At 32.0% G+C, this 15789-nt stretch overlaps 1 protein-coding gene across 1 annotated transcript in view; it reads left to right on the top strand.

Annotated features, from left to right (window-relative positions):
* The first annotated feature begins 234 nt into the window (after positions 1–234).
* The window catches only part of LOC114333767 (xaa-Pro aminopeptidase ApepP), a 29133-nt gene continuing 13578 nt past the window's right edge, over positions 235–15789 (top strand). Inside the window, exon 1 of the mRNA XM_028283760.2 lies at positions 235–797. Coding sequence (XP_028139561.2) covers positions 485–797 — 313 coding nt within the window. The 5' untranslated portion in view covers positions 235–484. The remainder of the gene's footprint in view (positions 798–15789) is intronic.

The following is a 15789-nucleotide window of genomic DNA, read 5'->3' as shown; positions in this document are numbered from 1 at the left end:
ATTGATCCGAAATTTTGCGCCTACGCTCTTAATATTTATTTCACAATAATACCAAAGAATACACACCGACCGTGGTCGTTATGTATTCTTTGATAATACCAAAATATATGGCAAATTATTGTAAATAACTTTTTTCCCTGTGATAAAAATTCAATAATTTGCAAGTTAGGCAACACTATTTCCAATTGTTTGTTTGTGTTCCGTGTTCCGGTCAGTGACAGTGGATGACGTTTACGTTTAAGGTTATGTGGTTTAGTGGTTTGAACATAGATATATAATACGGTTTGAAAGTATTTTTAATTTTAATACTTTACAAGTAAGATAAGATTTGATTTATGTATAAATTAATTGACACCAGTAAAGATGAAATACTAATACTAGCAGTTTTAGTTATTCCGATGTGGTGTCACTCGTTAAAAGTATTCGGTTTAGCAGAAGTATAATATACCAATTATTGAAAAGCATAGTTTCTTTTTAACTAAAAATGAGTCCACCAAAATCAACGACAAAGCTTCTACAGCAGCTAAGGGCTCTTATGCAAAACAAAAAATATGTCAAAGAACCTATAAGTGCTTACATTGTCCCTTCCAGTGATGCCCATAATAGTGAATACCTAGCCGAATGTGATGAATACAGGGCCTTTATAACCGGCTTCACAGGATCCGCCGGTACTGCTATTATCACAGATAAAGAAGCCCTTTTATGGACAGATGGAAGGTATTACTTACAAGCCAGTGAGCAGTTGGATTCAAATTGGGAGCTGATGAAAGAGGGACTGCCAACCACTCTCACCCAAGGTAAGGTTAATTCATAATTGAATCGTTTATTTCGGAAACCACCTAAGTGCACTTTTTTCAACTTTCCTCCATTTACGGCCTAGATACGTTCCACAAAACTTGGCCGCAAAGTGAAAAGCTGTATACCGAATCAATTATTCCAATACAAATTCATATAAATTCAATGGAATCGGTTCCAAATTTGTTAAATACGTAACATGGAACGTACTCCAAAACCAACAAAAATCTATAAACAAAAGTGAAACAACTTGATGTTTCATAAAATATGTGTATGAGTTTTAGCTTAAAATTACCCGCTGCATTTGCACCAACAATCAAAATTATAACCAGATGCAGTTTTTTCAGTTTTTGAAATGTATGTGCGATCGGTCATTCGCTTCCAATAAAGCCCTGTTTCGTCTACGTTAAACACTTGTTCAGGTTATATAACTCTTTATAATTAACTCTTTAAAAAAATCCCTTTAAAATATTGGGATATTCCTTAGATGTGGCCTCATCGGGCATAACTGCTTCACCTTTCATTTTCAGATTATGCTCCATTCTTTAAATTTTTAAAAATAATAGGGAACTTGCACATTTTTTTTATTACATAATAATGTTCAGCTTTGTACAAGAATGTGATTTCCAAAATTTCATGCTTCAAAAACTCATAATAACTTAGAAGTACAGTACAACCTCGTTTAACCGGACCAACTGGGACCGGAAGCGATCTGGTAAATCGAAAATCCGGATAATCCAGAAATATAATAAGGTTAATAAACCTACATGTGAAATGATAACTTACTATATTTACACCCTATATGATTTACGCTAGCATTAGTTTTTATTTACAAAAAAGTGTCCCAAAGACTGTCTGATCACTCAAGGCAACAATTTAGTGACCAGGAAATCGCATTACATACATACATACGTATAATTATCAAAATTATTTTTATTTTTTCATTCCAGATTGACCCGGATAATCTGGACATCCGGATGAACAAGGTCCAGATTAACGAGGTTGTACTGTACAAATTTAAAGTCTTCTGTATTTTAAATTAGTTCAAACGACCCGTGACGTCACATAGTGTAACTATATGGTTCAGTTTATGGTTATATTTAGGTAGTTATATTCTTCTGCTTCTTCTTTAGTTTATTGGCCTCCACCTACTTGGGTATTTGGCCAGCTCGTCGTCACGGAATAAAGGAAAAATATTTAAATTCTAATGACATTTATCGTATGTCATTGTAATAATATATACCAGTTTTTTGAGATTGGAGTTTGATATAGTTATTTAAGGAAAGGAAAGAAGTTTTACTATGGAAAATAAAACCATTTTGTAAAAGTACAAATTTTCTATGAATAGTTCAAACGATCAAAAACACTTGTAACGTCACATAACTGCATTTTCTACTGACGTTTATAATGTCTAATTTGAAATTATATACAATTTTGTTTACTTTGTTGGTTCAGAACGTAAACATATAGCCTGATGACGTCATGACGCGTTTTGGGCTGGCTGGTATAATTTGAATTTTTAATCGTCTTTAGGGGCCAAACGAAAAACAAACAAAACTTTTTTATCTTTGATACATGTTTTAAATTATGTTCTGTTGTGTTTATAACATTTTTTTCGAATTTAAAATTTTATGCAAGTTCCCTATTAAATCTATTTCCTGAATAGTCAGTTGATTCATTGGCATTCTCCGTTTGTTATTGTCCTTATTCTGTATAATCAATAGTTTTTCCATTTTCCATAATCCAGTTTCTTTGGATTGTTAATCTCGAAACATTTAAAGGTGCAGCAGATTGCAAATATGTTTTAATGTCCTCTTTTTAATTGCAAATTTCAAAATTTTTCTCTCCAGCTAACCGTTATGCGAAACATTTTAGGCCGTATATCGAAATCATGCCTTAATTGAAGAGCGCCGTTATAGTGAAATGCCGTATAAAGAGCTGCCATATTGGGACCGTGCAAGTTCAGAAAAGCGATACCTAGTTTCTACGCTCTGCACTTTTATTTGCACTTTTAATTATATTGGCCAATCATATGGTCCTGGTTACTGGATAATTATTGTCAAGGCCATAGTCCAAAAAAAATAATAAGAAGAAAAAATAAGATTTAGGTTATGTTATTAAAACGTAATGTAATGGGATTAAAAATAAACCAAGAAAAAACCAAAATAATGAGATTTGACAAAAACTTTGAAAAGAGAAAGGTTAGAGTAGGAGAATACACTTTTGAAGAAGTCGAAAAATTTAAATACTTAGGAATATTAATAACAAACAATGGAGAAAGAGAAACCGAAATCAAAGAAAGGATTATTACAGCAAATAAGAGCTTCCATGCAAATAAAAAATTACTTAAAAATAAGTTATTGAGTAAGAAATCAAAAATGAAAGTATACAAAACAATAATTCGACCGACGATGATGTATGCAGCAGAAACTCTTAGCATGACAAAAAAACAAGAGGAAAACCTTAGAATACAAGAAAGAAAAATACTAAGAGCAATACTAGGACCAATAAAAATAAGTGACAATGAATTTAGACAAAGAACGAACCTTGAGCTACTGGATGAAATTAAGGAAGATATAGTGTGTAAAATAAAACAGCAAAGAGCAAAATGGCTAGGACACATATGGAGATCCTGATCAACCACGACGATATTCTCAATATTGGAATGGACACCAGCTGGCAAGAGAAGACGTGGAAGACCAAGATCTACATGGTTACAAGAAGTAGTAAGTGATCTCAACAAGGCGGGCATACGACATTGGAAAGAAAAAACTAGAGACAGGAAAGAGTGGAGAAAAATAACCGAGAAAATTAAATAACGAACATGAGGACTGATCTACCTCAAACCATAGATCTAGAGAGCGTAAGCGGCGTAACCCCTAAAGGGGTGTTTAGCCACTATATGTATATGTATTAAAACGTAAATAATTGTATGTAGTAAGTAAAATTAGTTATTAAAATGCAGTACTGCAAGCAAAATACAATTAATTAAATTTACCTTTATATAATAATTGCATATCATATCAATATTGTGGCAAAATATATATTTTTTCTTTCTAAATGACAATAGATATGAAATGTACGTCAATTTGACAATTTCAATTGACAATATGAATCATTTAAGAAAGTTGCAATTGTTCTCCACTATTCGCGCACGATCGTTTCGCGTATCCCTTCCAATAAGTTTCGTCCTCATAGGCCATAGCTATTTAAATTGCCATTATGTGCAGTATGATCCCTGGCTCACGGGTGAGATGCTAATCTTTTGGATAAATCGATGTGGCTCATATATGAGTTGCTTGGTATGGGAACAGTATAGGTATAGGTCTAGTCTCCTTCAAATATTTTTTACAAATCAAAAACATGCTATTGCGTTAGGTACATAATCTATTTTTTAATTTTTTTTTCTATAGGTAAGTTTTTAAGTTATAAATTTTTGAAAAAGTTTCACTTAAACGGTTTCTGCAATAAATAAGTGTATCTTGTATCCAAAGTCTATTTTTTAAATTATTATTAAAATTAAGTTAAATGCTTAATTTTTAGCTGTTTTGTAACAGACACACTTAAGTATAAAAAAGGCTGTTTAATATACCTAAATCGAAAAATAAAAGTATGTAGACTACACGCTACAGTTTGTCTATATACAAAGATCTGGCCTTATTCAGCTTCTGCCAACTCTTTGGTCAGATGTTGTCCATTGGATGATAGTGTCATAGAAGGCTTCATATCCAACAGTGTAAACTATCAACTTTTTTTTGACGATTTGGGCCTAAAACCAAAAATCTCACTGCAAAACCCGATAAATTTAAAAGTTTGTTATAACCTACAAAAATGTTTAAAATGTTTTTCCGTCTTTTTTTTTGTAAGAAGTGTTTTTTTTATAGGGTTAGATGATAAGTTTGAATATTTAGATGGGATATGTGTTGATTGTAAAAACTTAACTTGTAGAATCCATATCCCATTTTTTTTATTTTCCTCAGTGTCTTTTGAAATGAGTCTACCAACAGCATGGGTCCATTCTACAGCCAATTCTTGAGAAAAAACTTAGCAATCTTGTGGCTTAGCAAACTTAGCAATCTTGGGCCCAAGAGCATGTTCATTTTTTTTGGTAATCTTTGAAAAATAACTATTTTCAATTTTTGTTTTAATTGTGAAATTATATTTCTCATAGTTTCTTGAGAATACTTAAATTTTGGAAAATTTTATGTTCAGAAAGTCGTTTGTTGTGGGCGTTAACAATGGAATTTCAGAAATTGTTAAGTAAACACTTTCTGCAAACTATTTAAATCATTCAACTTATGTCGTGGAGAATTTCTTCAGTGCACAGTTAATAATATGATTTCCAGAAAATATTATACAAGAGATTAAATTGCGCCAGACATTACTTTTTCCGTATATTTGTTTTGATACAATTTATTTGTGTCTGGGCTCATATGCAAAAAAATATCACATTATTTACTAACCTCTTCTTAGAGAAAAGTAAGATGGTAAATGACAAAAGAAAATATAAATTTTAATATCAATTGGTAGAAAGAAAAATGGATGTACATGCAAGTACATTAGTACTTCCTGTAAAGTTCCATATGTTCCTTTCAGAATAAACCAGTAAAGATCTTTTTTTGTTTAAGTTTAGTTGCGTTTTTTCTAGGTCATATAATGCTTTTGAATTGGTCCTTAAAATAAAATATATATTTTTGTTCTAAACCTATTTTCTTGTCTCATTTCAGTTTTGTAATTACATACTATCGAATGAAAGTTGACTCCAATAAAATGTGAACTACGTTAATTGACATTTTGACCCCCCAAGGTAGTTTCAATTTTCCATTTTTGCGGTTTTTGCTGTTACTTATTTATAGTCTACTATATTGTTTGACCAAATATTGTATGAAATATTTCTAAGAAAAGAAATAATTTTATCAAGTTACATTTTGAAGAAAACAAATCACTGTGGTAATTATTACATCAATATTGGAAAATAAATAAATTTTCCAATGTGGCCTTTTATTCTGCCTTTTGGGAACACTCTAGTAAATAATTATTTCAGCTCCTATAGATATCAGTTGTATCAAGTATTCTATATTATTATATTATCAGTTGAAAACAGGATGTGTATGATAAAATAACATTGGCTAACAAAAACAATTGGTTATTTGTTTTTTGTTGTTGTTTATTTCGGTTTATATGACTGCGGCCACTAAATCCATTCGCCAATTTATTTTGTTTGTTAACATTGTTTATAATTAAAATATTTATGTTTTACTATTGTGATATAATCGTATTGGTAACTTCAGATCCATTTTAAATCACTGATGTACCTAAATGATCTGATGATTAGTATATATGATACTGATTATTTTCTTACTTTACTTATCTGTGTCTTTTTTCGATTGCTATATTTATTTGCCTGTTCCACTGTAATCTAGGACATCCTCTTTTCGTTCCACTGTAATCTAGGACATCCTCTTTTCCTCCTTCTATTTGGTTTCCATTTTTAAGTTCTCAGTGTTATTCTTGTCTCGTTCTTTCTTCCACCAGAATAATTTTCTTTTTCTTCATTACTTTCCTAATTTGTTCATTTCTCACTTTGTTCATTGGTGTTAATCTGTGGCTTCTTCTCCAAAACATCATTTCCATTGGCTTTATTCTGTTTCCATTCTTTTATTTGTCACCTACGTTTTTAAGCCATACAGTGAGCAGCTTTCCACTATTGTTAGAAAGATCTAATGATATTGGTGTGTGTAGGTTTCACTATACAACAAATTGGGTTTCAGCAAAATTTGTTCGCAATGGATTTCTCCTGTTTGTCAAAGGACCAGAAAATTTTGCGACTGGATTTATCTTTTCAACATCACAGAGAATAAAGGTAATGATAGGTAATAAAGGTGTGGTGCCCAAAATCCCAGCTGCGTGGAGACCATTTCTACGAATTCTTTCTTACGAATACTTTCTAAGAATTTTCCTAAAGTTCTCCCGAATTGAATGCAAAAGGTTTCATAACGATCCGTTTTATTTAAAAAAATTAAATGTTTGGATGATTTTAGTGCTTTATTTCCTCGCCTAGAAATAATTATAAAATTTATTTATTTTTTTATTACAATCAATATTACATTACAATTAATTGTGGCTTAAACCCAAAAGTTAGTATGTGGTCATTTCTACAATTCATACTACAATATCTAAGTAGAAATAATTTAGACAAATAGGTATTATATTTCGCTTGTTTTTAAATCTGGCATCTTATATTATTTTATGAAAAAAATATCTTATTAATCAGGACTGTACGTGATGAACAGATTAGATAATATTTTTCAATGTTATCAACGCAAATACTACATGCTCGAATATATGGATTGCTTTGAGAGATACTTTAAAGAACAATGAACAGCCATATTATATAATAATACCAATAATTAGGTGGGCAATAACTGATGATTTTAAAGCTAAAAGCGTAGGCGCAAAATTTCGACAATGCTTTTTAAATGCATTCATTTTTTTCGAATCCTGAGAAAACTAATAAATATTTTTGAAAAATTTAAACGCAGAATGAAAGATTACATTATTACCGAGGGTCGAAAGTCACTTAGAATAAACAAAAACTTTCTTTGGAATGAGATATTTGAAATTAAAAATCACACCCAATTTTCTCTTTTTTACCCCTGTAACTTATTAACATAAACATTATGGAAGTTTTCAGGGACTTTCGGCCCTCGGTAATAATGTAATCTTTCATTCTGCATTTAGATTTTTCATTAAAAAAAAAATGAATGCATTTAAAAAGCGTTGACCCGAAATTTTGCGCCTACGCTCTTAATTTTGCATCCAAAGATGCTGACCACTGCCGATTTTTTTAATGCAAATTTTTTATTTTGTATGATCAATTCAAAAAACGAAGGAACTATAAGATATGGGACGACTCTAGATACTTTATTCGTCGAACATATTCAAAACCCCTCCTTGGCTCAGTGGTAAGAGAACCTACCTTTGGACTTAAAGGTTGTGAGTTCGAATCTCGGCTGGGTGGGAAATTTTTCTTTATTAAAAATTTAATAAATGGAAAATAATTTCTATCCTTGTGGGATCGGTACTCACCTGAGGAACCGCAGACGTTCGGATTCAATAAGCGTTTTTTTGTAGTTGACATTACTCAACACACACTACACATTACTCCCCTAAGTTATAGTGTAGGAAACAGGTTGAACCTTGCAAAATGGACACAAGTCCGGTTTTATTTTTTTTCTGTTATATCAACGGGTGCTTATTATAAGACTAACTTTTTCTGAAAAAACTTCGCCCCGGAACCCCCCTTTTCACCCCTTTAAAGGGGGTAATTTGTGGTTTTTGCGGAACGTAGCCCTTCCTGTACCTTTTACAAAAATTTTTTATAGAAATATGAAGAGGACTATATTTTCTACGATTTATTTCCCGATAGTATATGTCTATCATCCACCGTTTAGCGGGGGTGGCGCCCCAAAGTTGACAAGTTTTTAAAAAAGATGTTTTTAAAAAAAGAATGTGTGTGTACTTTGTACGCACGTAAGAAGTTATACTTCTATTATAATATAATTGCAACGAAATAAATATACCTACTTAACAGTTACAATACAAAAAATTAACAATAATTACCAAAAATGAACCAAATATACCAAATATTAAAAAAAAAAGAAAAAGTGTGAATCGTCCGGGATTTGAACCCGCAATCTCGCGATTTTTTTATCTCTGGTCCAATGCTCTACCAACAAGGCCATCAAGCCGCATGCAACTTACCTTTCAGATATACATAATTATACATCACGGTGACAAGTGAAATATAAAAATAGATGTTTTATTATTTTACGCCCAAGGAAGACAAATCCAAAGACACAAAATTATAATAAAAAACCTTTTAAACCACCTTTTTCAAATTGCACAAGTTGTATTATTAATATTAATGTTAATAAATGAAATATAAATATTTTGACGTTTCACAATTTGACAATTCACTTTTAACTGCAGTGCCTTAAAATGTTTAAAGCACTAGTGCCTTAAAGTAGCATTTTTAACGCTCCTATGGAGTCCTAAAAATGCATTTTTAACACGTTTGTAGAAAAATATATTTAAAAACACTAATATATTCTTTCCACACCTTTTCTGGACTGATACATACATAAATTAAAACATTTTGAAGTATAACTTCAAAAATATAATATGAAAACTATTTAAAAAGGCAGTATAACTATTAACTAACCTTTGTTGTTTCTCTTCCCACAAATTTTAAAACGCAACAACCATACATAACCAAACCGTCAACCGTCCAAACCACAGCTGCGCTACAGCTGCCATATTGGATAATTTTTGACATGTCATTTGAACATTCAATCAGAACAAAGTTATAATGCGCACGCGCCGGGATCGTAGGTTTTAACATATAAAAATTCACCCTCATATCGCACGTAAAGAAGTATAACTTCAAAAAATATATTTTTCCCTAACTGTAACAGAAATTAAGAAGAAATCCTGCGGAAATTATTTACAAATAAGTGACTGATTTTTTGGTATAGGTTTCACTTAGGGGTAATTGCCCTATTTTTAATTACAGGGTGCTACATTTTAAAAAACCCCTTTTTATACCATCTGAACCGTTTATGCTAGAGTAAAAAGACTTTCAGCGATTACCCATGTACTGGTGCTATTTACAAATTTGTATAATGCACCCCCATTTTTTCCCGGAACCACCCCAAAAAAGAAGAATTAATAAATAAAGTGATTTTCTTGGAATCCTTCACACACAATGCCCTTTATTAATTTGTTTCATATATCATTTTGTGCACGTAATTATTACCCATGCATGGACACTAAAAGCAATTTCCTAGTGCAACCCCTGTAGCCAAAAATAAATAAATAAAATGGGGCTTGAAACTTTTTTTTTGTTTTTTGCTTTTTGATTCATATGGGCATATGCTTCATCAATAGTGCTTTTCAAAAATATATATGGTTATTGCAACATCCCTGCGGAAACCACCCCTATCCTTGAAAATATACTTCAGAAACTACCCCTATCCCTTGGCGAGCATGTTTTTACGATTTTCTCATTACCTATGCATTCTTTTTAAACAAAACTTATACAAGGCTAAAGACCACCATTTACTCTAAAAATTAGGTCGTATTCATTTTTTTCGTATAAGCAACCGTTACGGCACAGTGGCGCCGTAAACCTCATATATGCTTTGGCGGACTCCAGTTTTTGTTTATTTTTTCGTCATCTGTTCGTTTTATTGATAAAGTAATTATGTAAAATAAAACAACACAGTGTAACCTACAAATTATGACCTATGCACATTTTACATTCTTTGCTCCCCAAAGCCACAGTGGTGGCCCAAAATCAATTTTTGCATCTTTTCGCCACCTACACGCATTTTATTGCATTAATGCTACCTTGATAGCACAATATTGACCCCTAAGTGGTAGCTAAGCAGTGGCGGATCCAGGGAGGGGTGATGGGGGCGATCACCTCCACCCCTCTCAAACTAAGTGATATTATATTTAAAGATTATAAAAATATTCATTTATTTTTATAGAAATACTTATATTAATACTATTTTTATAAGAATGACTTTTTACGCTTTAGCGACAGTGGCGGATCCAGCATCGTTAAGAGGGGGTGCCAATTGGCTAAATTTCTATAAAAATAAATTAATATTTTTATATTCTTTGAATATAATATCACTGGGTTTGAGAGGGGGGGAGGTGATCACCCCCCATCACCACTCCCTGGATCCGCCACTGCTTAGCGACCACCTAAGGGTAAATATTGTGCTATTAAGGTAGCATTAATGCAATAAAATGCATGTAGGTGGCGAAAATATGCAAAAATTGATTTTGGGCCACCACTGTGGCTTTGGGGCGCAAAGGTTGTAAAATGTGCATAAGTCATAATTTATAGGTTACACTTTGTTGTTTTACTTTACATAAGTACTTTATCAATAAAACGAACAGATGACGAAAAAATAAACAAAAACTGGAGTCCGCCAAAGCATATATGAGGTTTACGGCGCCACTGTGCCGTAACGGTTGCTTATACGAAAAAAATGAATAGGACCTAATTTTTAGAGTAAATAGTGGTCTTTAACCTTGCATAAGTTTTGTTTAAAAAGAATGCATAGGTAATGAGAAAATCGTAAAAACATGCTCGCCAAGGGATAGGGGTAGTTTCTGCAGTATATTTTCAAGGATAGGGGTGGTTTCCGCAGGGATGTTGCAATAACCATACATATTTTTGAAAAGCACTATTGATGAAGCATATGCCCATATGGATCAAAAAGCAAAAAACAAAAAAAAATTTCAACCCCCCATTTCATTTATTTTTTTTTTGGCTACAGGGGTTGCACTAGGAAATCGCTTTTGGTGTCCATGCATGGGTAATAATAACGTGCACAAAATGATATATGAAACAAATTAATAAAGGGCATTGTGTGTGAAGGATTCCAAGAAAATCACTTTATTTATTAATTCTTCTTTTTTGGGGTGGTTCCGGGAAAAAATGGGGGTGCATTATACAAATTTGTAAATAGCACCAGTACATGGGTAATCGCTGAAAGTCTTTTTACTCTAGCATAAACGGTTCAGATGGTATAAAAAGGGGTTTTTTAAAATGTAGCACCCTGTAATTAAAAATAGGGCAATTACCCCTAAGTGAAACCTATACCAAAAAATCAATTAGCTATTTGTGAATGATTGCCGCAGAATTTCTTCTTAATTTCCATTACAGTTAGGGAAAAATATATATTTTTTAAAAACATCTTTTTTAAAAACTTATTAACTTTGGGGCGCCACCCCCCGCTAAACGGTGGATGATAGACAGATGCTGTCGGGAAATAAATCGTAGAAAATATAGTCCTCTTCATATTTCTATAAAAGAAATTTTTTGTAAAAGGTACAGGAAGGGCTACGTTCCGCAAAAACCACAAATTACCCCATTTAAAGGGGTGAAAAGGGGGGTTCCGGGGCGAAATTTTTTCAGAAAAAGTTAGTCTTATAATAAGCACCCCTTGATATACCAGAAAAAAAATAAAACCGGACTTATGTCCATTTTGTAAGGTTCAACCTTTGTTTCCTACACTATTAGTAATAAACTAACTAACCACGTTTACGAAAAAAATGTATAAGTTAAAAACCTGCAACACCATCTGGACATACTCAGTGAATGGTACACAAAATGGCGAACTAAAGTAAATAAAACAAAATCATCTCAAATAACGTTTACAAACCGCCACAACACATGCCCACCTGTAAGAATGGAAAATGTACGAATACCAACAGTAACAGAAGCTAAATACCTTGGCCTCTATCTTGACCAACGTCTTACTTGGAAAAAACATATACAGACTAAAAGAAGACAACTAGACTTGAAATTTTGGCAAATGTATTGGCTCCTTGGTCGCAGATCAAAACTCAACATCCAAAACAAAATTCTTCTGTATAAAGCAATAATCAAACCTATTTAGTACTACGGACTACACCTCTGGGGCTGTGCAAAGTCAACATCACTGAATATCATTCAAAGATTTCAGTCGAAAGTTCTAAGATCAATAGTGGATGCACCCTGGTATGTAACTAATCAAACACTTCACGAAGACTTAAATATACCTTTCATTAGAGAAGAAATCCATCGAGCCTCGGAATCACAAAACGAGCGTACCATTCACCATGACAACGAATTAGTAAGGGAATTATTTCATAATGGCCCTGTCACAAGGAGACTAGATAGAACCTGGCCTCAGGACCTATTTTAAAACTTTAAACATAAATAGAATAAGATGAGACATCATTGGAAGTCTCTTCTTCATGACCAAAAACATGGAAAAAAATTTACTTAATACTCTTTTAATGATGTAGATTGTAAATAAACATAATTACATAAATAAAAAAAAAGTTAAAAATTCTAAAATTGACTAGTGGATTTAGTGACCTTACTTACTTACTTACTCCATGGCGTTACAACCCTTGTGGGTTTTAGCCGACTCGACAACATGTTTCCACTCTTCTCTGTCTTGAGCAATCTCTCTCCAATTCTCCACGCCCATAGCTTTCAGGTCTCCTGCTATATATTATCTCGCCGCCGGAGTGGAGACTTCCTCCGATACCAGCCTTACTGTTCTTTGGTCAGAATGTCTTCAGAGGTGTCCTGTCCATTGGAGTCTTCTGGACTGTATTTCTTTTATTATGTTGGCGTCTGGGTAAAGTACTTCAAGCTCTTTTAGTTCTTATAGTGTTCTTATAAAGGGCGATTCATTTAGAGGTACTTTTTTGGTGAGGATTTGTTGGGAGATCGTGCATGAATAGTATCACCTAAATCTGCTTTCTTATTCAGTAATGTTTGACATTTCATCCTTATCTCGACACAACGTCTAGAAATTATTTAGCTGTATTACGAAAGTAGGCGTTAATGAGGAATGTGTTTCGTGCGCTTAGAGCAGAAAAAAATATTTTCCGATGAGGCCCGTTTTTAGCTTAAGGTTGATCTGAACCCCCCCCCCCCCCCCAAAAATAAATTACACATTCAAAAAATTTGAAAAAAATTGAGAAGGTATATGTGATCACTAGAAGTATTTTGACAAATTTTGAGCAAACTTCATGTTTTCGTTTTCGAAAAAACTCAAAAAAACTCATTTTTTTCAAGTATAAAGCGGGAAAACTAAACATACAATTTTGTTAATTTTCTTACAGCATAAAGATATAATCCTAGGAAATACTTATGAATTTTTTTAAAATTTTTGAATGTACAGTTTTGCCACAGTAGGAAAAAATAATATGTTTCGGCTTATAATAAAGCTACCGGTAAGAAATTGGATAAAATTTCAATAACAACATATATAAAACTGTAACAATGGAAAATATTTCCAATAAAATGTTGAATATTTTTTCCTAAACATATGAAAAATCTCGTTAAACAAGAATTATATCTTGAATTGCCGCTAAGAATTTGTGCCGCCACACAGTGGTTCCAAATGCCGAAAACGTGGTCATGAACCTTTAAAAGCGTATATTGTTTATACATTTTGAAATTACTTTCGTTCTCAAGGGTTTTTGGCATCGCTGATTAAGAAATTGGCATAATTTTTTCTGAAAAACAAAATGGCGGATCCAACATGGCGGAAATAAATTGAAAATATCAATCAAAAAGGAAAATTTTTTGTCAAATTTGGTAGGTTAAGGTCGCTGATTACAAATCTAACATTACTTTTTTTTATACAAAATGGCGGATCCAATATGGACGAAAGAAATTCGAAAATTTTATTTTAGCCGCATTTTTGTTTAAAATTTTATATTATAAGGGACTTTTGAAACTGCTGATTACCAATACATTTTCTTTATGAAGTATAATATTCAGAACCTATTACTTCTGTAGGTACAACTACCCATACATACTCAACAATCGCCAGAATCATGTAATATGCGTCATTTCCCACTTTTGTATTCAAACAACTGTCAGCAATGCATAGGCAGTTATAGGCAGCTGAACCAAAGTGATTCTGTATATCCTTACTATACAGAGAGAGTCTGTAAAGTGGAATAAATTCAATATCTCAAATACTAATTGTTTTTTTGGAAAATGCTCAGACCCGTCGATTAGTATTTCAAATTGTCCTTTTTGACATTTAATAATAATGTATACAGGATGTCCCAATTTAGAGATATGACGTCATCGTCGATTTTCTTAAATGGCAACACTGTCATTTTGATAGCTAATTTGATAGGGTTTGTAAAGTTATACATAACTGTAAAATATCAAATTTTTATTCTCTACCATTTACAAGATAATAGAAAATAACAAAGTTATATCTGTAATTTGGAATATATTCAATAATTAAAATATTAACTGTTTTTTTGAAAAATGCTCAGACCCGTCGATTAGTATATCAAATTGTCCTTTTTGACATATAATAATAATGTATACAGGGTGTCCCAATTTAGAGATATGACGTCATCGTTGATTTTTTTAAATGGCAACACTGTCATTTTGATAGCTATTTTGATAGGGTGTGTAAAGTTATACACAACTGCAAAATTTCAAATTTGTATTCTCTACCATTTAGATGATAATAGTTGACAATAGATGACAAAGTTATGAAAAAGAAGTACATAATCAACTAATAATTGAATTTAATTATTTCAATAAATTAAGCAAAAACTCATAATGTTGCCCTCAATTATTGTCAAATTGTCAATGGGCAACGTTATGAGCATTTGCTTAATTGAAATAAATAAATTCAATTATTATTTGATTACTTCTTGTTCTTCATAACTTTGTTATTTTTTATTATCTTGTAAATGGTAGAGAATACAAATTTGAAATTTTGCAGTTGTGTATAACTTTACACACCCTATCAAAATAGCTATCAAAATGACAGTGTTGCCATTTAAGAAAATCAACGATGACGTCATATCTCTAAATTGGGACACCCTGTATACATTATTATTATATGTCAAAAATGACAATTTGATATACTAATCGACGGGTCTGAGCATTTTTCAAAAAAACAGTTAGTATTTTAATTATTGAATATATTCCAAATTACAGATATAACTTTGTTATTTTATATTATCTTGTAAATGGTAGAGAATAAAAATTTGATATTTTGCAGTTATGTATAACTTTACAAACCCTATCAAACTAGCTATCAAAATGACAGTGTTGCCATTTAAGAAAATCGACGATGACGTCATATCTCTAAATTGGGACACCCTGTATACATTTTTATTGAATGTCAAAAAGGACAATTTGAAATACTAATCGACGGATCTGAGCATTTTCCAAAAAAACAATTATTATTTGAGATATTGAATTTATTCCACTTTACAGACTCTCTCTGTATATTTTTAGACTAATAAACATTAGTCGCAGAATTATGCAGAATTTTGTACTTTTTGAATGCATCTTTACAAAATTTTAATTATTTCAAGTATATTTTCACTATTTCTGCATTAACAAATTTAAGGCATTTATTATTAATAAAT

The sequence above is a fragment of the Diabrotica virgifera genome, chromosome 1, assembly GCF_917563875.1.
Source record: "Diabrotica virgifera virgifera chromosome 1, PGI_DIABVI_V3a".
Lineage (NCBI taxonomy): Eukaryota > Metazoa > Arthropoda > Insecta > Coleoptera > Chrysomelidae > Diabrotica > Diabrotica virgifera.
The sequence above is the reverse complement of the archived record's forward strand: the minus strand, read 5'-3'. Positions and strand labels throughout refer to the sequence as shown.